This window comes from Choloepus didactylus, chromosome 3 (genome assembly GCF_015220235.1).
Source record: "Choloepus didactylus isolate mChoDid1 chromosome 3, mChoDid1.pri, whole genome shotgun sequence".
Taxonomy (NCBI): Eukaryota; Metazoa; Chordata; class Mammalia; order Pilosa; family Megalonychidae; genus Choloepus; species Choloepus didactylus.
The window spans coordinates 207,921,545-207,944,011 of NC_051309.1; the positions used below are offsets into that span (position 1 = coordinate 207,921,545).

The 22,467-nt window shown below is 36.4% G+C and overlaps 1 protein-coding gene across 2 annotated transcripts in view; it reads left to right on the forward strand.

Annotated features, from left to right (window-relative positions):
• MSR1 (macrophage scavenger receptor 1) overlaps positions 1 to 19,217 on the forward strand; it is a 105,367-nt gene extending 86,150 nt beyond the window's left edge. Inside the window, exons 9-11 of one of the 2 annotated variants that reach the window (XR_005216023.1) lie at positions 652 to 840; positions 8,684 to 9,850; positions 19,205 to 19,217. Coding sequence is in view for 1 of the 2 variants with exons in the window: in XM_037831240.1 (XP_037687168.1) it covers positions 652 to 840; positions 8,684 to 8,817 (323 nt within the window). In the remaining variant the exon portion in view is untranslated. Of the gene's footprint in view, positions 1 to 651; positions 841 to 8,683; positions 10,469 to 19,204 lie in introns of those variants that run through there. The other variant, XM_037831240.1, reaches the window with a different exon arrangement.
• The last annotated feature ends 3,250 nt before the right edge of the window (positions 19,218 to 22,467 follow it).

Here is a 22,467-nt window from a genome sequence, read left to right on the forward strand (position 1 = left end):
GTATACTTGTTTATAAAGTTTACTGCTTTAGTCATTTCTCAAAATGTACAAAAGTTGTCTGGTTTTTATCTCATCAATTCTTTAAAAAAAAAAAAAAGAACAACACTTTGGAACAAATTCCATGGGCCTCATAACAAGAAACATCTTTGTTATTTCTAAATGAATGCTGTCACTGTAATTAGCTTGATTCTCTTGGTAGAAGATATGAATATTAGTCATCTACTTGGTGTTGTTTATGATATTACGAAGTATGTGCCCCTACTATACTATTAAAAGTCACTGAATTGTGTGTGTGAATTCGTGTTAGTGTGAAGAAAATACTGAATCATTTTACGTATTTTCCTAAAAAGCAGGAAAAATAGATATGACAAGAAATTTTTGGCTATTGAATTTTAAATGACTGGAATATAATCTTTGAAGTATTCCTGTATATATGATTTATATAAATGTTGAAACAAGGATTTTACACTTCAGTTTTTATTAATGCTATGTTTGCAGTTAAACTCTTTACCAATAGGTGGTGCTAGAAAGTTTTACATTAATTCCAATAGCTGAACTTGAGAAAAGGCACTTAAACAATTTCTAAAAAAAGGAAAAGCATTATGAAATAATACATACATACCTAACCCTTGTTTAATTGTTTCGTTACAGCCCCATCTAAGACGGTTCGGCTGGTTGGTGGTGGTGGACCCCATGAGGGCCGAGTGGAGATCTTCCATGATGGCCAGTGGGGCACGATTTGTGATGACCACTGGGAAGTGCACGGTGGACAGGTGATCTGTAGGAGTTTGGGATACCAAGGCGTTCGAAGTGTGTATAAACAAGCTTATTTTGGACCAGGTAATTTAAAGAATGTTGTGTTTTTTTTAAAAACAAAATGTAGGAATTCTCTAAATATACAGAATTAAGTACCGATAGAAGGAAAGAAATCTGTGTGAGATTGTTTAAATGGCCTTTCCTAGGAAGTAGAAATAAAAAGAGAAGTCGTATTAAGAATAAGTGATATGCTCTCAGATAGACTTTAATGTTTAAATTTCACTGAGACTTGATTGGTCCACTGGAGAACAATGGCATAGAAGAAAATTAATGAAGTGATTGGTGAGGAATATGAGATAAGGAAAAGTGAATTGTCCACAAGTCTTGACATACCCTGGGAGGCTGAATTTACACGTCAGGGGCTGGTGGGCATCTGAGCCCTAGTGGGTGCTCTCTCATATTCTCATATCCATGAAACTAGAGAGGAGGGTGCCAGCCTCAATTTTTACCTCTTTGCAATGTTCCAAAGGAATCCTACACACCCTCCGTGCAGGGCCAGCTGTACTCACAAAGCACAGTGAAGAACTGCCATGGCAGAGAAGGAAACAATTAAGCCTTTTTTTACCTAATATTTTGTCTTATCCTCTTTTAAGAAGTGTGAATGGAAATAAGGGGAGAGATTACTTTGCCTTCTATTTGAGGTTATAAAACATGTGATAATTCTTTGGTTGCAGATGCATTTGTATATTTTCACCTATCAGACTCAGTATTCTGTTCTCTTGGGAGAAAACTTAATAAGGGACAAAATATTTGAAAGTATAACAGTGACATTTTCACTCTCTTTTTTTTTCTTTCTCAAGTGGCATCTTTTAATAGGATTTATGTATAATTAAACATGTATTAGTGTTTAGCTTCTAAATAACAAAGAGATTCGGAAAAGGTAGTCATACATATACGTTAGAATTTTAGTCAGTATTTTCTAGTTAGTAAATAAGAAGGTAGTCATAATTTGGGAGAATTATTTGGTCTCATTGGTTTACATATTCTTTACAATTTGGCTTTTGCTTTCTTTCTTTCAGTAGTTTTACTGTATGGTAACCTTTTTGAGAAAAGTTTCATGGAAGGGAATAAATGAGAAAAGTCATATTACACAAATTGCATTTTTTTCACTAGTCCATTCAGCACACATTTAAGAACATATTCTGTTTCAAGGCATTTTGCTAACTTCACAAAATTCACTATAATTAAAAAATTGTGTATAATATGTATGGGATTATTTGTGATTTCTTTATTTGTTAGTTAATGTTATTTTTGTGATGGTCATTTTCCCTATAAACACAGATAGCTAAAGATGTAGATATTGTGTGACCTCTATCTTACTGTCCAAATGAAATAAATACTTTTCTGAGGATTATGCTGACCAAAAATAAGATTTAAGTTTTTTGATTCCATAAGGGTTATTCTTTTAGATATATGTGACCAAGCTGACAAAATGGAGAGCAAATTGTATGCAAAATTTCAGATATGAAATAGCATTTCCAAATAGTCTTATCTAGAGTGATAAAATCACTAGAAAAAAAAAGACTAGAACAAGATAAGGTTTTAAATGCAAAAAGGATATTGTTAAGTGATACTATGCTTCAATTTTGTGAGTAATCATTATGTGCCATACATTGTGTTAAATATCTGAAGACTATTGTTAAAATGTCACAATTTTGTCCTTTATCCCTTTACCTAAATACATTCATTGTATCAGATCACATCATAAATTAAAGAAGGGGTGCCAAGTTCTAAAGCTTTCAGAGGACATAAAATTTAATTTCAGTAGCTGGATAGACATAGAATAACAGAGAATGGTAATACAGAGAGTTTCTGCTCCTGTACAACCCCTTTTACTCTGCCTTAAAGAAGAATAGAAGAAACAAAGGAAGTACAAAATATCCAGCCTGCAATTTGCCACAATCAAATAGATCTTTGGGGTGTCCCAAACTCCTATCTCTACTCCCTTCAAAACTTTTCTTCCAGCTTGAAAAGAATGGGACTAAAACCATTCTTGCACCTGTAAAATTTACCTCCCAAAGTGAAACATTTTCAAGGTCAACAAGCTAGAATTTTATTTTTTGAGAGAAGTAAAATAAAAATTCCCCAACTCTTGGCCATTAGAGAATTAAATGAATAACTCAGTCATTTAGAATACTGGGTTGCTGATCTTAGTTTCCACAATGTTGTATGTAGAGAGAATCTGTCTCTATGGTAACTAAGGTCAATGACTTAAAGGCTGTTGTTTTTAAATATATGATTTTATAAAATATTTCAATTAACTGTTGGCGCCTATGAAGTGGACAGTTGCTATTCTAAAAAAGAGGATATACAATTCTCATTCCTGGCTTCTTATCTTCTAGAAAATGGCTAAAATTTCTTTAGTTTTTGAAATAACATGTGGATGATTTGGATTCCTAGGATGTGCCTTTGTTGAAAAAACAAAGTGTTTAATTTGTCAATTATTCAGAGAATCATTGTGGACCAGCTGAATAGGCCAGTCCAAAGAGGAAAACTGTTTTATAATACCTTTCACCAAGATGAGTTCTTCTGTTGCCTACATTAACCAGACTTGACAACTCTGTTTTTAGCTTTGCTTCTCCCAGAAACAAGCCTGGTAGTCCAGTTTATTGATCTCCTATATCTTAAGCAAAACCTTTAATTTCTTCCAAAGAGAACACCAAACTCAGAGAAACAACAGTAGCACATGTATTTTAATTTGGGCAAAACTAATGAGGTTTGGCAAAATACATCCCGTGGTATGAAAGTGAACAAGACATATCCTTGCCTTCATTTCTTCTTTGTGAGCATGAAGCCTGGTCAAGGACTTCAAAGATGTGCTTCCTTTGGGGCGCCAAACATAGATGGGTGTGCTGGTTGAATGTATTATGTCCCCCAGAAAAAGCCATATTCTTTGATGCAATCTTGTGGGGCAGCCATATTAGTGGGGATTAAGTTGGAACATTTGGATTAGGTTGTTTGCATGGAAATGTGCCCCACCCAACTGTAGGTGATAACTCTGATGAGATATTTCCATGGAGGCATGGCCCCACCCATTCAGGGTGGGCCTTGATCAGTGGAGCCATATAAATGGGCTGACAAACAGAACAAACTCAGTGCAGCTGAGAGTGACATCCTGAAGAGGAGCTATAGCCAAGAGGGACACTTTGAAGAAAGTACAGGAGCTGCAGATAAGAGACATTTTGAAGACGGCTGTTGAAAGCAGACTCTTGCTCCAGAGAAGCTAAGAGAGGACAAGTACCCCAAGTGCAACTAAGAGTGACATTTTTGAGGAACTGCAGCCTAGAGAGGAACGTCCTGGGAGAAAGCCATTTTGGAACTTTCTCTGGAGCAGACGCCAGCCATGTGCCTTGTTACCTTGGACACTTTATGGCCTTAAGACTGTAACTGTGTAACCAAATAAACCCCCTTTTATAAAAGCCAATCCATCTCTCATGTTTTGCATTCTGACAGCATTAGCAAACTAGAACAGTGGGAAGCAGACCATGGGAGGCTATTGTTTTAAGACTGCATTAATTTTAAAGCCTAGTCTCAAAGGGAAAACATGCTTTCCCCCAAAGCTTTTATTCATTCCTACTCATATCTCAAGGGATTTCTTGGCTAAAATGCTGCTAAGAAAGGAAAGAAGTAAGTATCCTAAGATACTGGCAAGAAAAGTTTTCCATTTAAATTAGTAATGAACAGTAGAGTTTGGTTTCTCATATTAAATTGTTTATTGGTTACGTGGAGACAATTTTCCTATCATGTTTCCTCGAGATAACTGATGACTTCTCTGATATGAACGTCTATTTATTTGTGCAACTGTGTACTTACAGAAGTTGGTGATCAGAGTTTTATTATAATAAAACAATTACGTATGTCAGCATTTTGGCCTTCCTTTCACCTTTTCCAAGTTCCTAGTGAAACAAATTGGAAAGACTGTGAGTTTTATAACTAAAGGGATATGAGTTTTAAACTTAGCTTGGCTACTTATGTCTCAGAGTTTCAATTTTCTTTCCAATAAAGTGGAAATAACAGCACCAAACCAGTAGATTTGTTTTAAATCTTAAACGAGCTGGCATAGAAAAAATGCCCAACACAAAGCTTGCCACATGGTTTGGCTCACCAGTGACAGTTATCACTGCTAGAAACAATACAGACTACAAAATTACAAGATTATTTATCATTCTCTTTGAAAGGTGAAAGAGTCAGATCAGTATTAAATTAAACAGTGATGTTGGTGGTGCTCAGAGGACCCTAAAGGACCACGAGTTAATGTGATTTTTCTGTTGTACAGAGGTGTGACTGAAGATGCATTCTTTGCAGGAACTCAATTCAATACCGACCTAGCTCTTGTTTCAGCTGTCTGCCTAGAGTTCATACCAAACAACTGAACAAAGATTATGTGAACTTTAAAATAATAAAGCAAGATGAGCTGGGAGAAAGAAATAATAGAACTGACATTATTTGTTCTGAAGAAAAAAATAACTGAAAAATAAATTTCATGATCCGCTTCATTGTACCTTGTATTTTAAGAAACAGGCTTACATTATAAACTGATTTTGGATTAGACATGGCAAACAACTTTTTATGTAAAGCTGTTTAAACTCCTTCTTATTCTTCCATTTCTCTACCTTAAACTTACAGTTTCATTCAGGTAGAAAGGAAAAAGCAATTTTAAAAGTAGAATAGAGACAGGAAAGAAACTTAGAAGTATGGGTGAAGGGAGATGGGACAGAAAGAGAGAGAGATGCATTAGATTCCTAATTATTTATCATTCTCTTAGAAAAAGTAAGTGAGAAGAATTGGATAAATATTATATTGTACATGATTACCAAAAGTAAAGCAAGAAAATAGATCTTGAATTTATTCTCTGCATAATTCCTCCATTGCAGAAAATAAAATTTTCTGGACATAGTTTCCCAGTATCTTTCTTTTTTTTTTTCTTTTCTTTTTTTTCTGGTTTTAAAATAGCAAGCCTGGCTTACTACAGATAATCCTTGTGAGCTTTAAGAACAATTAGTTTTGCAGCTGCAAGCAAAATGATTTATAGGAATAAAGCTTAAAGCACACTCCTTTAAATAGGTTCTTTCATTTGAATGCATCTTTTGCATAAAGTAGAAAATTCTTTGTTTTTCTTGAGTAGACAAAAAGGTTAAATTAAAGCTTCATCATTACATGAAGCAGGGAAGGGAAAATGAGTCATTCCTCTATCCCTCTCCAGGTTTGCCAGCCCCTTGTCCCAGTTGTCTCCCTGTAGCAAACTTGGATGTGTGTTAGCACATAATGGTGGCACCTTTGGGTATTTGAACCATGCATATCTGAGTCTGTTTGCTCAGTTATATCTGGGTCCAGAGCAGCTATCTCATCTTCTCCTAAATTTAAAATGTGGATGCTCCCAACTTGAAAGCAGAAACAAAAGATAATTGTAAACATAATGACACATTCCATAATCAGTCTCTAAGTGGAATTTACAAAAATTCAAAGACAAACAGAAGGATATAAAAAAATGTAACTCTGCACTTCTGAACTATCTTTTAGTGAATGGCAGTACAAATAATCCCAAAGATTGGTAAAACATATCAATAGATCAGAATTCAAATTCTTACATACTGATAATGTAAATGCTTGGAATTGGACATTACAAAAACTAATATAGAGACTATAAAACTCAAAATCTCTCTATTTTCTCACCTGAAATAACATAGATTATACTAAGTATGGACTTACATTGTTTATCATGTGCATACTTACATGATCTCATGTAGTGCTCACAGTGCCCCTGAGAAATAGAAATTACAGCCTTGGATTTCATAAATAAGGCTGACAGAGGTCACAAATCTAATCCAAATTCACACAGCTTTTAAGTGGAGGTCAAGAGTCACGCCTTAACTGGCTCCTCATCCCATATTCTTTCCATAGACAGATGCCCTTCTTCTGTTCTTCATCTTTAGGAAGTTCATTGCCAAAGAGGTTGCTTCTCCAGCACCTTGTAATCACAGAATTTCAAAGGCTGATGAAATCTTAGGGCTATTTTAGCCCAACCCCCTCATTCTGCACTTGATAAAACTGAAGGAAGATAAGTGCCTTTTCCAGAGCTCAAAACCAGAATCCAGAACTATAGTCTGTGTTCACCTACTCTCCTCTATTTTGACTCCCATTCTATTTTCTACTTTGATCCAAAATACAGTGATTTTCTCAAAGGCGAAGCAGTTGAAAAAGTACTTCCCAAGTAGAAGTCTTAAAAGTGCTGTAAACTCATGCCATTTAGCCATGCCTGGATATAATTAAAATGCACTGAGATACTTTTTACCATTATTGATTTTTTGAAACACACAAAAAAGCCAATTTGTCCTCCTTGAAACCCTCAAATTGTAAAGGAAATCACAGATAACATAGATGGATAGGTCGATGGATACATGGGAAGATAGATGGATAGATGATGGATGAATGGATGCATGCACAGGTAGATAGATAATGGAGAGGGGGAGAGAGAAGAGACAGGACTGTAGGATAAAAATACTTCTAAAATATACTTAGCAATTTTGCATAGGCTTCCTCTGAGTAGGAACAGTAGTTCAGAGGGGGAAAACAAAACCACCAATGACAATAGCAACAACAAAAATCCTTTAGTAGCAGTTATTGCCTAAAGAAATGGGAATAAATTTGTTTTTTAATCTTCAAGGTTTATATGAGGATAAAATGTTATGAATTTTATGCTACCTTTGCATTATTTTTTTAATGCAGGAAACAATTTGGAATGAGATGGGAAATAAGTATTAAATAAAATTTTCGCTTAGGTGCAATACTTCTGAATATATTAACATAAAAATAAAACAACAAATCTTTGGAAATAATTTCTACAACTGTATTGGGGCTTATATACAGCCAATGAATATCACAAAATTTCAAATATCATCATGTGCTGTTGTTTGGCTCTATTCTCTCTGTTATTTTGAGCAAGTCTACATGCTTTCTGAGTCTCAGTTGATTTACCTGTGAAATGGAGATAATTGCTATTATTTCACAAGGCTGTTTTAGGAAATAAAAATTTAAAATCATATGTGAAAAGACCTAGAATATTGCCTTACATGTAGGTATTCAATACATGTTTACTGTGTCTGAATCTTTTCTACATTGCACAAGACCTGAGTTACTGAATACCACCATACATGTATATCTATACATACTCAGTGGGAAAAGCACAGGAATGGGAGACAGGGATTCTGGATGCAAGCTGCAGCTCCACCATTTATAGCATAAGTGACCTCAGTTGCATCACTAGTCTAGATCATAAGCACTCAATAGGAGGGCGGCTCTTATAGAGTGGGGATTTTTTTGTTTACTCATGTTAGACACTCCAGATAGATTTGTTGAATGATGGAATCTAATAATGCATGGATTGCAGTAACCCACTGAAAGCTAAGAATGAAAGCAAGACACTGCTGTCAATCCCTTCTTAGTTTCTAGATGTGTCCCAAGACTCTGCGGGATGTACAGATTCACACAGATCATCAGGTCATTACATATATTAATTTTTATTTTAGTTTATTTCCTTCCTTATTTTTAGATTAAGCATAAACTAATTTGATATATCCTTAGAGAAAATCAACCATTCCTTAATCTGGGCTTTCATAAGACTGTGTATATACTTTTTCTTATACCTTTTATTACTTTGTGTTTTAGTAGTTTACACACTGACAGAGTGTAAAGTTTTCTCGGGCAGGTGATTAATTTTTGATTCCTAATGGACCTTCTGTGCAAGTACAGAATTTTCGCTTAGGTAATGAATATTTTCAAATTTTTGTTAAATTTGTTAATGAATTGTCACACTCAAACATAAATACTCAACTATACAAACAAATGCAGTTTTATCTGCTTATTACAGGTACTGGTCCAATATGGCTGAATGGAGTATTTTGTTTTGGGAGAGAATCATCTATCGAAGACTGTAAAATCAAAGAATGGGGAGTGAGAACCTGTTCACACCATGAAGATGCTGGAGTCGCTTGCATTTTATAGTATATCATATTTTCCTCCACAATTATGAGATTCATTATTTTTGCAAAATGATTTTTATTACCTTGCTCCATTAAAATCTGTTTAATGAATGTTTAAGAGATTTTGAAGATTGTTGGAAGGAATTTTTTAAATTGCTGGATATACATACTGAACACCTTCATAATTGCTCTGTGCTTATATTTGAACATTTTTACCTTCTCTATGAACAGGTTTTTAAGGTAAAATTTTCTAATGCTATGTGTTTATTTAAGTTTAGGGCATCTGGATCGCAAAGGCCGATGGTAATGGAAACACACAGCAAGTTTTCGCTCCAATCTATGACCTCTTCACAAAATTATAATTTTTGATATTTTTGTCTTCCTTGAAATTCCTAGTTAGTTGACTTTAATTACTTTCTGAATAAGAGGAGGATTGGGGCTCTTTCCATTGGGTCAAGTTTGTGAAATCTGCAATCTACACACATCTTTAAAGGAAAAATCTTATTCAGCTTTTTGAATATTATCTCGTTTCTAAGATCTCTGAATGTGCAATAACTTGGCTGATCGATAGCAATGTTATTAATGTTATATCTAGGCCATGATGAGCCAGGTTACATATTTTACATGGCAATGTACTAAGAATTATTTTACTGAACCGTAAAGTTTGTTGAAAGGAGTATGTGAAAGGGGAATAGAGCCACCATCACTACCTGACAACATACTCAAACTATATGTGCCCCGATAATTGGTAGATCAAAAATTTCATTTGTCAACATGGAACTCAGTTTGTTATGCATTTTAAATTGAGTTGAATAAATAACCTGTTACAATTCTAGGACAAATCTACTCCATTCTAAGAAAATGCAGATGTCTTGGAAGCAAAAGGAAGAGAAGTTTCAACTACCTCTCTCCCAAGTCTTTCCTGAAGTCAGTCACCATTCACAACCTGAGAGAGACACTTCAGCCTAAAGGGTCAACAACTCTGAGCATGCCAACTGACAAGAATCAATGTAGTCTTTTTGTCTGGCCATCCAGCATCAAGATAAATGTAAAATGTATGTTTTTTTTTAAAAAAAAAATGAAAACTGGCCACTGGAAAACCATGACTGGCTTAGAATAATCAGTATTATTCAGCATCCAGGATTGGGGAGTGGGCCACAAAGCTCAATGCAGAGAGGAGGAAGGAGTGATGAGTGTCAAGTGGACAACTGACGATGTCTTCCTTGGGAAGTCTAATTAGGAGATGATAATGTTGAAATATTTTTGAATTCATATAAAATAGAATATAGGAACTGTAGGAATACCTCTTTGGCACTAGATATAGCTTTTATCAACCATATAACCATTTTATAGCCTGATTTTTTTGACTATACATTTTTGCTGATTCTTGCCTCTCTTTCTTCAATGAATTTTAGGTAATAGATGTGTAAGTGGTTTTTCTTTTGTCCAATTAATCTTATTATAACACATAATAGAACATTGTATATAAAAGAATATTAACCTGTATTCTTTTTTGAACTTTTATTAGCTATTCTGTTTTACACAGTAACTGATATTTAGAATTTATATTTGATTAAAGCTATTCAAAGGAATCCCACCAAAAGGGTGTCATGAGCCCCAAACACTGGAAATGGAGCCAATGTGTATATGATCAGTTGTATCCTATGCTGCCAAGCACAAACTGATTCTATCTCACAGAGTTTTAAATGGCATTGTCTTCTCTCAGTTATATCTTCTTAAAAATGCAATCTCTAAAATTTTATGTATGTCATTTACAAAAGTTATTTCCAAACTTTTAATGTCTCTTAACAAAGCATTGTTTTAGGTATAAGTCATTTGGTACATTTACTTAAACCCAAGAAGGAAAAAAAACAAAACATGACCAAGGCTTTCAGCTGGTACATGCAGAATGGAAAGACATGTTCTAAGCATTTAAGAGGAAAAGAATGAGATTGAAGGAGAGTTGTCACACAACAATATTACTAATTATCCCAAAAGAATTTTTATTAACATCCATGTATTATTTTATTTTGTTTTTTTTAATTTGATTTTATTGAGATATATTCACAAAGCACACAGTCATCCACAGTGTGCAATCAATTGTTCACAGTATCATTATATATTTGTGCATTCATCACCACAATCAATTTTTGAACATTTTCATTACCACAAAAAATGAATAAGAATAAAAATTAAAGTAAAAAAGAACCAAAACATCCCATAGCCCCCATAATAGCCACTATTATTGATTTGCCTTTTGTCCTCATTTTTCTATTCATGTGTCCATACACTGGATAAAGGGAGTGGCAGCCACAAGGTTTTCACAGTCACACAGTAACACAGTATAAGCTATATAGTTACACAGTTGCCTTCAAGAATCAAAGGTACTGGACTGCAGTTCAACAGTTTCAGGTATTTCCTTCTAGCTATTCCAATATGCTAAAAACTAAAAAGGGATGCCTATAATACATAAGAATAACCTCCAGAAAGACCTCTCAACTCCATTTGAAATCTCTCAGCCACTGAAACTTTATTTTGGTTCATTTCTCTTCCCCCTTTTGGTCAAGAAGTCTTTCTCAATCCCATGATGCCAGATCCAGGCTCATCCCTGAGAGTCATGTCCCACTCTGCCAGGGTGATTTACACCCCTGGGAGTCATCTCCCACATAGTGGGGAGGGCAGTGAGTTTACATGCAGTGCTGGCTTAGAGAGAGGCCACATCTCAGCAATGAAAGAGGTTCTCTGGGGGTGACTCTTAGGTACAATTTTAAGTAGACTCAGCCTCTCCTTTGCAGTGACAAACTTCATAAGGGCAAGCCTCAAGATTGAGAGCTTGGCTTTCTGAGTTGGTAGTCCCCAATGCTTATGAGAATATCAGTAATTTCCCAAGTAGGGAAGTTTAATATTTCCACATTTTCCCCCAGTTCCTCAAGGGGCTTTGCAAATACATTTTTATTCTCTGCCCAAATTACTCTGGATTGTGTCAGGGCTTCGCACTAACCTGTACAAACCAACCAGATTTTACTCCCTATTCAAAGTTCCATGTAATTATGGTGTTCGAATAAACTGACCATAGAAGTTAAATTATATAGTGTGTTACCAAAAATATAGATTTTGCACCTAACAAACATCTCTTCCTTTGGTCTCACACAGAAATTGAAGCTTTAAAATACTGTCAATATCATCCTTTACCCTTTAGCCTGATTATCTTAGTCCTAAAGAAGTCCATTTCCTTCATATCTCTAATTGAAGTCTCATCTCTTTTTCAGCTTTTTTAACATTTGCTGTATGGGGTAATGCTGACATTCATAGCTGCTGGACTCAGGCTCTGAGTCTCAGGTATCACCCAGATACCCCAAGTTCCAGGAACTGATCAGACATCAAACAAAGACAACACAAAGAGCTCAGCATCTCAGAATTTAGAAATAGCCCTTACAACTCAGGAATAGATGTAACTGCTGTAGAAATTAACAATCTAGGAATCTTTACAATAAGCCTTCCCCTGATAACGTATGCTCTCAGATTCAATTCTTGGTGTTAGCATATTATAGTTAGTTCATATTAGTGAGGCAATATAATGTTTGTCTTTTCATTTCTGGTTTATTTCACTCAACATACTGTTCTCAGTGTCCATTCACCTAGTTACATACCTCACAACTTCATTCGTTCTTGTAGCAGCTCAGTATTTTCACTGCATGTATACACCACAGTTCACCATTCCATTCATCAGTCGATATACCCTTTGGCCACCTCCATCTACTGCAAATCATGAATACTGCCACCATTAACCCCAGTGTGCAAATGTCCATTCATGTCCCTCTCCTCAGTTCTTCCAAATATATGCCCAATAACAAGGTTGCAGGACATAATGCAATCCCATGTTTAGCTTCCTGTGGAACCACCACACTGCCCTCCAGATGGGCTGCACCATTCTATTTCCTCACCAACAGTGATTAGGTATGTCCCTTTCTCCACATTTTCTCCAGCACTTGTATCCCTCTTTATTTTTAGATGGTTTTATTCACATACCATATATTCCCTCTTAAGAAAACAATCAATGGTTCCCTGTATAATCACATAGTTATGCATTCACCACCACTATCTATATGAGGACATTTCCATTTCTTCCACAAAGAAAGAGGAAGAGGAAAAAAAGAAAAGAAAAAAGAAAAAAAAATGACAACTAAAAAGCAACAAAATAAAAAATACAATTAAAATAAAATAACAATAAAAAGGTCAGACAACACCACCAATGCCAAGTATCTCATACCACTCCCTTATGTCCCACTGTTATAGACACTTAGTTTGGGATATTGCCTTTGTTACAATTAATGGAAGCATATAACAATGTTACTGTTAACTATAGACTCTAGTTTCACTGATTGTATTTGTTCCCCAATACCATCCCATTTCAACACCTTGCAAAGTTGACATTCATTTATTCTCCATTATGTAAAAACATTCTTATATTTGAACATTGAATCAAAATCACTGACCATGCTAGGTTTCACTAAGTTATACCATACAAGCTTGTATCTTCGATCTTTTCTTCTGATGTCCTACATGCCCCAAACCTTCCTCTTTCAGCTGTACTCACAGTCATCTTTGTTCAGTGTACTTACATTATTTTGCTACCATCACCCAGTATTGTGCTATCCATTTCTGGATCTAAGCAATCAATCCCGTTGAACATTCTCTACTCCTTCAGCGCGTCAAATGCCCAATCTTTACCTTCTTTCTATCTCCTGGTATCTTTATTTCTACACTACTCTCCAAACCTCTCTCTTCTGTATTTTCCTATCTGTCTGTAGCACTTCCTTTAGTATTTCTTGTAGAGGAGGCCTCCTGTTCATGAACTCTCTCAATGTCTGTTTATCTGCAAATATTTTAAACTCTCCCTCATTTTTGAAGGACAGTTTTGCTGGATATAGGATTCTTGGTTGGTAGTTTTTCTCTTTCTGTATCTTGAATATATCATACCACTATCTTCTTGCCCCCATGCTTTTACTGAGAAATCCACACTTAGTTTTACTGAGCTTCCCTTGTATGTGATGGATTGTTTTTCTCTTGCTGCTTTCAGAATTCGCTCTTTGTCTTTGACATTTGACAATCTGATTAGTAATTATCTTGGAATACTGCTATTTGGATTAATTCTGTTTGGGGTATGCTGTGCTTCTTGGACTGTAATTTTATGTCTTTCATAAGAGTTGGGAAATTTTCATTGATTATTTCCTCTATTATTTTCTCTGCCCCTTTACTCTTCTCTTCTCCTTCTGGAACACCTATAACATGCATATTCGTGTTCTTTATGTTGTCATTCAGTTCCCTGAGTCCCTGCTCATACTTTTCCATTCTTTCCCTATCTGTTCTTGTGTAGGATTTCAGATGTTCTGTCCTCTAGTTCAGTAATCCTTTCTTCTGCCTTTCCAAGTCTGCTGTTGTATGTGTCTACTGTGTTTTTCATGTCTTCTATTGTGCCTTTCCTCCCCATAAGTTCTGCCATTTGTTTTCCAAGCTCACAAATTCTTCCTTATGGTCACACAGTATCTTCTTTATAGCCTTCATTTCTTTTGTCACTTTTTTTCATCTTGTTGATTTGATTTGAAGATCTTTGAACATCTTTAATTAATTGTTTCAACTCTTGAATCTCAGTTGAGGTGTTAGTTCATTCCTTTGACTGGGCCATATCTTCATGTTTCCTGGTGTGACTCATGATTTTTTTGCTGTCTAGGCATCTGATTTTATTAGTTTATTCTGGAGGCTGTTTTCTCTCTTTTGCCTTTTTTGTTGTTGTTGTTGGTGGTGGTTTTCTTTGATCTCTATATTTCTTTGTTTTTCTCAATGGCTGTTTGTCAGATGAGCTCTGCTCCCCAGTCTTCCCCCAAAATCATGCCACCATGATTCCACCATGCCACAGGGATGGGAGGTAGGCTCTGGGTACCCCAGCAAGGTCACTGTGTGTGGTAATATAGATCTGCTGGCTTCCAGTGGTGCTCTGTTTTCCACTGGTCAGGAAGACCTCGGTTTGTTTTAGAGCCCTGCTTTGACAGTTGGGTTTGTCCATATTTCTCAGCCAAAACAGGGCTGGGTTTCTCTGCAGGGCATTTAGACCAGCTCCTGTGGTCCTAATAAAGGGTCTGGGTCCCTGCACTTTCCGGAATGTCCAGCAGATGGTGCTATTTGGTAACTTAATCATCCTCAGAGGCTGTTTTGCCTCTGAGCACATGCTGTGTCTATCACAGTTGAGCTGAAACTGTGGGATTCCTATTCCCTCACTTTGCAGGCCAAAATCTGGCTCAATGTGGGGCTACACCTGTGCCAGAGTACTCCCTCAGCTGACCCAGTACTTCAGCCATCCCCAAGACAGGGAAACAGCCACCAGCTGTTACTTCCCTTGAGGGTAGGGGAAGGTTTTGAAACCCAGGGCTGGAAATGCAGTCTCTGTCCATGTTTTCTCAGTCTCTTTGCCCATCACTGACCTGTGCCCTGGTATGTATGTGTAGGTATGTCTCACTGCTGTGAGAGATTTTAAAATCTGTAGCCCTGGTGGGAGGGTTCCCTTCTGCTGATTCTGTGCTTTTCCTGCACTGAGCCCAAGTGAGGGGTAGGGGAGAGCACCGGCTGGTCTGAGATGGAAGATTACTACCTGATATTTCTTCTTCTTCAATTCAGCATCTGCAGGGTCCTTCTCCAGTCTATACACTCCTACAGAGTATCAAACAATTCAGAATTGTCCTTTCTTTCATTGACTCTCTGGAGAGGAGTTTTCAGTAGCTGTTTATGTTGCCATGTTAAAGATGTCGATCCTCAATATCCATGTTTTTTATATTATTTGTTTTAATTGTGAACTCAGCACAGAAGACTGATTAAGAGTTTGGAATCTGGAGTCAGAATTCCCAAGTTCAAATTTTAGATTTACTGCAGAATTGCTGTGTGACTTCAAGTGAACTAATTCAATCACTCTCTCACCTATAAAATGATGATTAAAAAATAGTACCTATTTCATAAGTGATTCTTAAATGAGTTATAGTAATTAAAATACTTAAACCATATTTGTTCATTGTTAGCTCTAAAATATATATGCTGCATTAAGAATAGCACAAATAGAAAGGAACAATCAATAAATCATATCAAAATTACTGACATAATACTAAAATTAAAAATAATCACAAACTTTGAGATTATCATGAAAATGAAAATCTTAAATATATAACTTCCTTATGAACCATTGGCATCATTAAAGATGTTTTGTAACCAATACTTTTAAAAACTGTATTGTATTTACCTTAATTATTCAAGGAGGTCCCAGAGGAAGAAGAGACTTTTTTGTCTTCATATCCAAATAGAGCCATAGTTTATGAAATTACTTACCGTCACTTTACTTATTTTATGTGTAAGAGAGAAGATACATAAAGCAAGAGGAAAAAATTCACTCAGAATCTGATTTTTGGAGAAACAGAAATTGCCAGTATATGAAAACAATGACATCATACGTTTGTGTTGATAACATAGTTTCTATTGCAAGTCTTTCCAAAGATATGGGAAGGGACTAGATATAAATATAATCTAACCGAATCTGCATGGAAGACCACAAAAGTGGCCACAATTCTCCATCATTCCCTGGATCCATGGCTTTTACAATGTTAATTTACAGCTCTTCCCATTAAGAAACAGTCTATTTCACCACCTCTTGAATTTAGATATAAGTATTTAGCCAATAAAACATGGAGAAGTGTTATGTACATTTTAAGCCAAGGCCTCAATAAAACCTTGGACTCCTGTGCTGCCCTTATTGGAACCCTACTACCACCATGTAAAGAATTCTGGGCTGGCTTGCTAGATGTTGAGATACCCATGGCTGAGACACCCCTATTGATTCAGCTGTTTGTCAACTGTCAGATGTGTGGATGAGGCCCCCATTTCCCCCTAATCTAGCAGCTGACCTGCTAGCTGATCCCAGACATTTGGTGTGCCCAGAAGAGATCAGCTTAGCCTAGCCAACTTTAGGAGAACCACCCAGCTGACCTCTAGACCCATGAGCAATAATTCTTTTATAGTTTTAAGGCACCAAGTTTTGGGGTGGTTGCAGAAACAGGCAACTTATATAACATGAATTTCATGTTTTTTTTTTTTTTTCAAGATTTCTTTCTATATTGTTATTTATACACTCTTTTACTATTCTTCTGATGATTAGGGATTACAACATACATTCATGATTTATTAAATTCTAATATGAATTAGTACTTTTACTTCTTCCTGGAATAGAAAATCATCTTAGAATAATTTAAGTCCATTTACTCACCATCCATCACTCATGCTGTCATTCTGTATATATGGTTCATATATATTTTAAACTCTAAAAACCTCATTTTTATTGTATTATACAGTAAAAATATCCATTTATATTACCCACAGTTTTACCCTTTCCCTTGCTCTCCATTCTTTATCCCTGTGATTCCGGTGGTATCATTTTCCTTCTGCCTGAAGAAATAGTTTAGTGCACATCATCTGATGATGAATTCTTGGATTTGTAATTTTTATAAAATGCCTTTACTAGACTTTGTTTCTAGTTATTTTTTTTCTGTATATAAGTTGATGGGGTTTTGCTCTCATAACTTTGAAGATGTCATACCATTATTTTCTAACCTCCATTATTTCCATAAAAAAATTAACCATCACTTTTATTTTTGCTTCTTTGAAAGTTATGTATACCCCACTCTCCACCTTCAATTCTTTTAAGAATTTGTTCTTTGTTTTTGGCTTCTAGTGCTTTTAGTCTGATTTACCCATGTAATGTATTTCTGATTCTATTTGTTGTTATTTTTCCTCTTCTTTGTTTGTATTGTGGTCTTTTAGTCTCATAAGTCTGGTAAATTTTTATTATATTTTAAAATAAAAAGTAAAAAAGATAATTTGAGGTTCTAAATTATGCTTTCTTACTGCTGAGAGATGTACTTTTTGCTTCCAGCAAGCACTTACGGTAGAGCATATCATCTTAATCCAATCATGGATTGTGCAGATGCAAATCTGGTTTTTGTGAGAGTTGGTCTATTTCCCATTCATCCTTATCCCCAGGCTCTCCCGTCAAGGATCTCCAAAATGAAAACCTTAGTTATTTGCCAGAGCCCTCCTACTTTGTGGGCCCTGAATTCTGATTTTTGTTTCCCCAGTCCATAAGACTCCTGGAAGCTTTCTTCTGCTTCCCAGCCTCTCAGCCATTTTTCTTTTTTCTGTTCACTTCTACATTGTTTTAGCATCTCTGCCACTGTTTCAGAATTAGAAATTCCTCAAGGCAGAAAGTGGCATCGAATGTCTAGTTAAACTCTCTAAGTGTTCCTTAACATCAGGATCTTAGGCCCTTTAATTTCCACCACCTGTGAGGCTATTCAATGCCTTCAAACATATTTTTGTTTTTATCTCTTCATCCAGATTTTTCTAGTGGTTTTAGGTTAATCAGTCACGAGCTAATCCAACATTGTTTGAAGCAGAATTTTCTGTTGCTGATCTTATATATGACCAAACTCAAATGATTAAAGAGATACTATAGAATATGATCACATTACAAGGGAACTCAAGCTTCAAATTATATCGCAAAAGCACACTGAAGCTGTATGGTAAGTCTAGCCAGTCTAGTCCTTTCCCTTTCTAGGTAGTCAGTTGACAGAAGCAAATTTTCTCTAGAGCTGCTTCTTTAAACAATTTTCTTCGTTCATCAGCATACCCCAATGTATAACCAAATAATGAATAACCATACTCTTCACTTCAGATTGCCAAGTACCTAAATGAAATATGTTTTTCTCACTAGTAAATTTCATGATCTTAAAAATATATTTCTACTGGTATATGCCAAGAGACTGACTAGAACTGTACCTTGCATATAGTAAGAACTTAATAAATATTTCTAGAATGATAGTACCTTTGAATATTTAAAATCTTGAAATTATGACCAGCAGTCACCTATTACCAAAATCTGAAAAGAATTACTAATTGCAAGGATAAGGATGAAGACAATGTTTTTTAAACACAGAAAACCTACCACAATGTGCATTTAGATATAATAAATTTGCTAATACACTTTTAAAAATGAAGAGCTGAGCTGGCAACAGCAAAAACAGTCTATGTCAGAGCCTAAGCAAATTTTAAAATGATGGTGCATACAGTATGATTACATATATGTTAATGTTTAAATATTCTAAACAATATAGTTTACAGATTCAAGTATGTACAGTAAATATGACTAGAAACATACATATGCTTAAAATATTTCACAACAAAGATAGCAACACATATTTGCCATTTGTTTACTATGAGTCCATCATATTATTTTAAATTATTTTTCTATATGTTTAAAATTTTTAGTAACTAAAACTAAAAATGAATTTTAATACGTGCTATTAATTTAAAAACAGGTTTAAACACAGCTGCTTTGAAACTGAATAAGAAGATGCTTTCTTCTACCGCCAGTGTATCCTCTAGCAAAGAAACATAAGTTTTACCTACCAAAAGATCAGAAAATAATTCCTCAATTTACTGAAAGCTGCTTTTTGAGTGATGCACTTCACCCAATAAGAAGACTGAGCTTTCAGAAAATAAGTAGGTGAGATAATGGGGCAGAAGAGAGCTGGCAGTGATACAATGCACCCTGGGAGGTATAGGGCCCTGTGCTGGTTTGGATATATTATGTCCCACAAAATGCCATGTTCTTTGATGCAATCTTGTGGGGACAGACATATTAGTGTTGATTAGATTGGAACCTTTTGATTGAGTGTTTCCATGGAGATGTGGCTCAGTCATCTGTGGGCAAGACCTTTGATTGGAAAATTTCCATGGTGGTGTTACCCCACCCATTCAGGATGGGTCTTGATCAAATCACTGCAGTCATATAAAAGAGTTCACAGACAGAAGGAGCTCAGAGCACCTGAGAGTGACATTTTAGAGAGGAGCTGCAGCCAAGAAAGACACTTTGAAAAATGCGCAGGAGCTGAGAGTGGAGCTGGAACACAACCTGGGATCAGCAGATGCCAGCCACGTGCCTTCACAGCTAACAGAGTTTTTCCAGATGCCACTGGCCTTCCTTCGGTGAAGGTATACTTGCTGATACCTTACCCTGGACACTTCATGACCTTAAGACTATAATTTTGTAACCAAATAAATCCCCTTTATGAAAGCTGATCCATTTCTGGTGTTTTGCAATATGACAACATCAGCAAACCAGAACAGGCCCACAAATGAAGTCCAGTAGAAGGAACAAGTAACAGGACAAACCCCAGAGAACACCTCCTGGAGAGTAATTTCTTACGTGCTCCAACCATTAAGAACATCAGAAAGCCTGGCAGCTGGGAAGAAAAGTGGCCTTTACACTTGGAGAAAGTCTGCTAAACACTAGAAATTGGGTTAGGAGGTTTGGATTTCCTATAATAAACAGTCCTATTTATATAAGCAGATTATTTAAAAAAATTGTTTTTAATTAGAGAAGTTGTAGGTTTGCAGAAAAAGTATGTAGAAAATACAGCATTCCCATAATACTCCTTGTCATTATTAACATTTCACATTAGTGTGGCACCTCTGCCACAACCAATGAAAATATTATAATTGCACTATTAACTATAGTCCACAGTTTACATTAGGGTGTGTTTGTTTCCCCATATACCACCTTACTAGTAACAGCTTGCATTAGTGTGGTACATTAGTGTGGAACCCTCTTGTTTTATAGCAATTCAGTTTCCCCTGTTTTTTTTCTGTGAGGCTTTTCTGCCTCCATTAGGGTTTCCTGCCCTGGGGAGCCAGATGGAGTGAATCCAGAAAGGTACCTTTTGTGTTTAAGTGTCCAGCAGAGAGTGGCTTGAGTGTGGATCCGGTGTGTGCACCTCTTGCCAACAGTTGTGCCTCGGTCTTTCTCTTTTTTACCCCTGGGGGCACTTTGGTGTGAGGCATTCCTCAACCACTCCTCAGCCACTTGGGTCCCTGTGCCTGCTGTGTATGGGGTTCTAACTCACTGCTGTGAGTGCCTCTGAGGTCTGCATCTGCAGCAAGAGGGACTGGGGCCGCACTGCCTCTGGGCAATTCTCAAACTGTGTGGGACAGAGTGAAGAGGAGGGGTCCGGAATGGTGGATGTGTGATGAAAATTTCCTACCTGATTTTGGAGACTATTTTCCTTTTTCTTCAGTTCAGCATTTGTGGAGTCCTTCTCCAGTCTTTATATCCTCCAGCGTTCTAAGCAAATGGGATTTGTCCTTTTATTAGTTGATTGTGACAGGAGAATTTTCCAGGGGATGTCTTATACCACCATGTGGATGTCAATCCAGATTACATTTTAACTTGAAAAATAAAAAAATCTCAAATGAGCTAGTCCAATGACTCCCCCCCCCCACCAGTTAGACCAATCGTAGCACAGATAACTTAGATTATTTATCCAAGATTACCCAGTCACTGAAGATAATCAATGCCAAATTTCCTTATTCTCAAGTCACTGTTTTTTTCAACTGTAGGCCTGCAGAACTTAGCACACAGCAATCTGCATGACCTGGGAAGCTAATGTTTATCCTATCATTTCTGTAAACCAGTAGAGAGAAAATGGCAAATTAACCTTAAAATGTAGCTTTGAAATGGGAAGTAGGCAGGTGAGGAACTCTTGGTCTCACAAAGGAATGAGATGTAAATTTAAAGTCTTGCATCCAGATTTGAATAAGCATTCATCTATGGTCCCTAGTCCTCCTGCTGTCAAGTGTTAATAGTTTACTTCCTTTCTGACACACTTGTGGTTATCTATTGATCACCACTCCCCCCAATCCCATATCACAAGACACTGTGTTCCCGCGCTTATACCCTTAGGAATGTTTTTGTCTCAAGCTGTTATAACTGGCTTGCCTGGCTTCTTTAATTGCACAGTCAACTTCCCTGCGAATGCGGTACCTACCTGGCATGAGAGAGCCATTATGACCTCTACACCAAATTCCCACCCTGTAGGTAACCCGTGAATAAAAGTTCATGTATCAGAAAATATCTGATGTCTTCTTTGGCCTCTGGGCTGGCAAAGCCCTCACAGGCTGCCACATTAACTAAGCAGTGGAGCCTTGATTCTCCCATAGATATGTAGGGATGTTAGGGCACAAATAAACTTCTATGTATATTTTGTTTCTTGAATGCACCCACAGATCAGAAATTATAAGCCTTAGATCTGGGGGTGGGGACAAATTAACAATTTCTGTATCTACTTTGCAAGAATGCTATACTAAAAAAGTGGTTTTAAAACAGTAGGAAGCAGAATCAATAAGCAATATACAGCAATGATTATTATTGTAGTAGTGTTATTCAACTTTCCCTCTCCTCCAGTCTACCAAAAAAAAACACAAGAAACAAAACAAAAACATACAAACTAACAACCCTGTATTAACTGGGCCGTATCTTCCCTGAATCCTTCACCACTGGTGGATTTATACTTCAACTCAGCTAAGCTGGAACTACATTTTCCAGCATTCTCTTCCTGCATCATCTGGTTTATCATGGGCCACAGAAGACCTTTTGCACGACATTTGGAAGCTGAGAATTTAGCAGCAGCCATGTAATTTGTATGCTCAGAAAGTCACTGCAGGTCAGCAGGGCACAGAAGCAGTTTATATACATGATTGCTAATCTGCTGACTCACCTCTTTGCATGGGGCAGCTGGGCCGG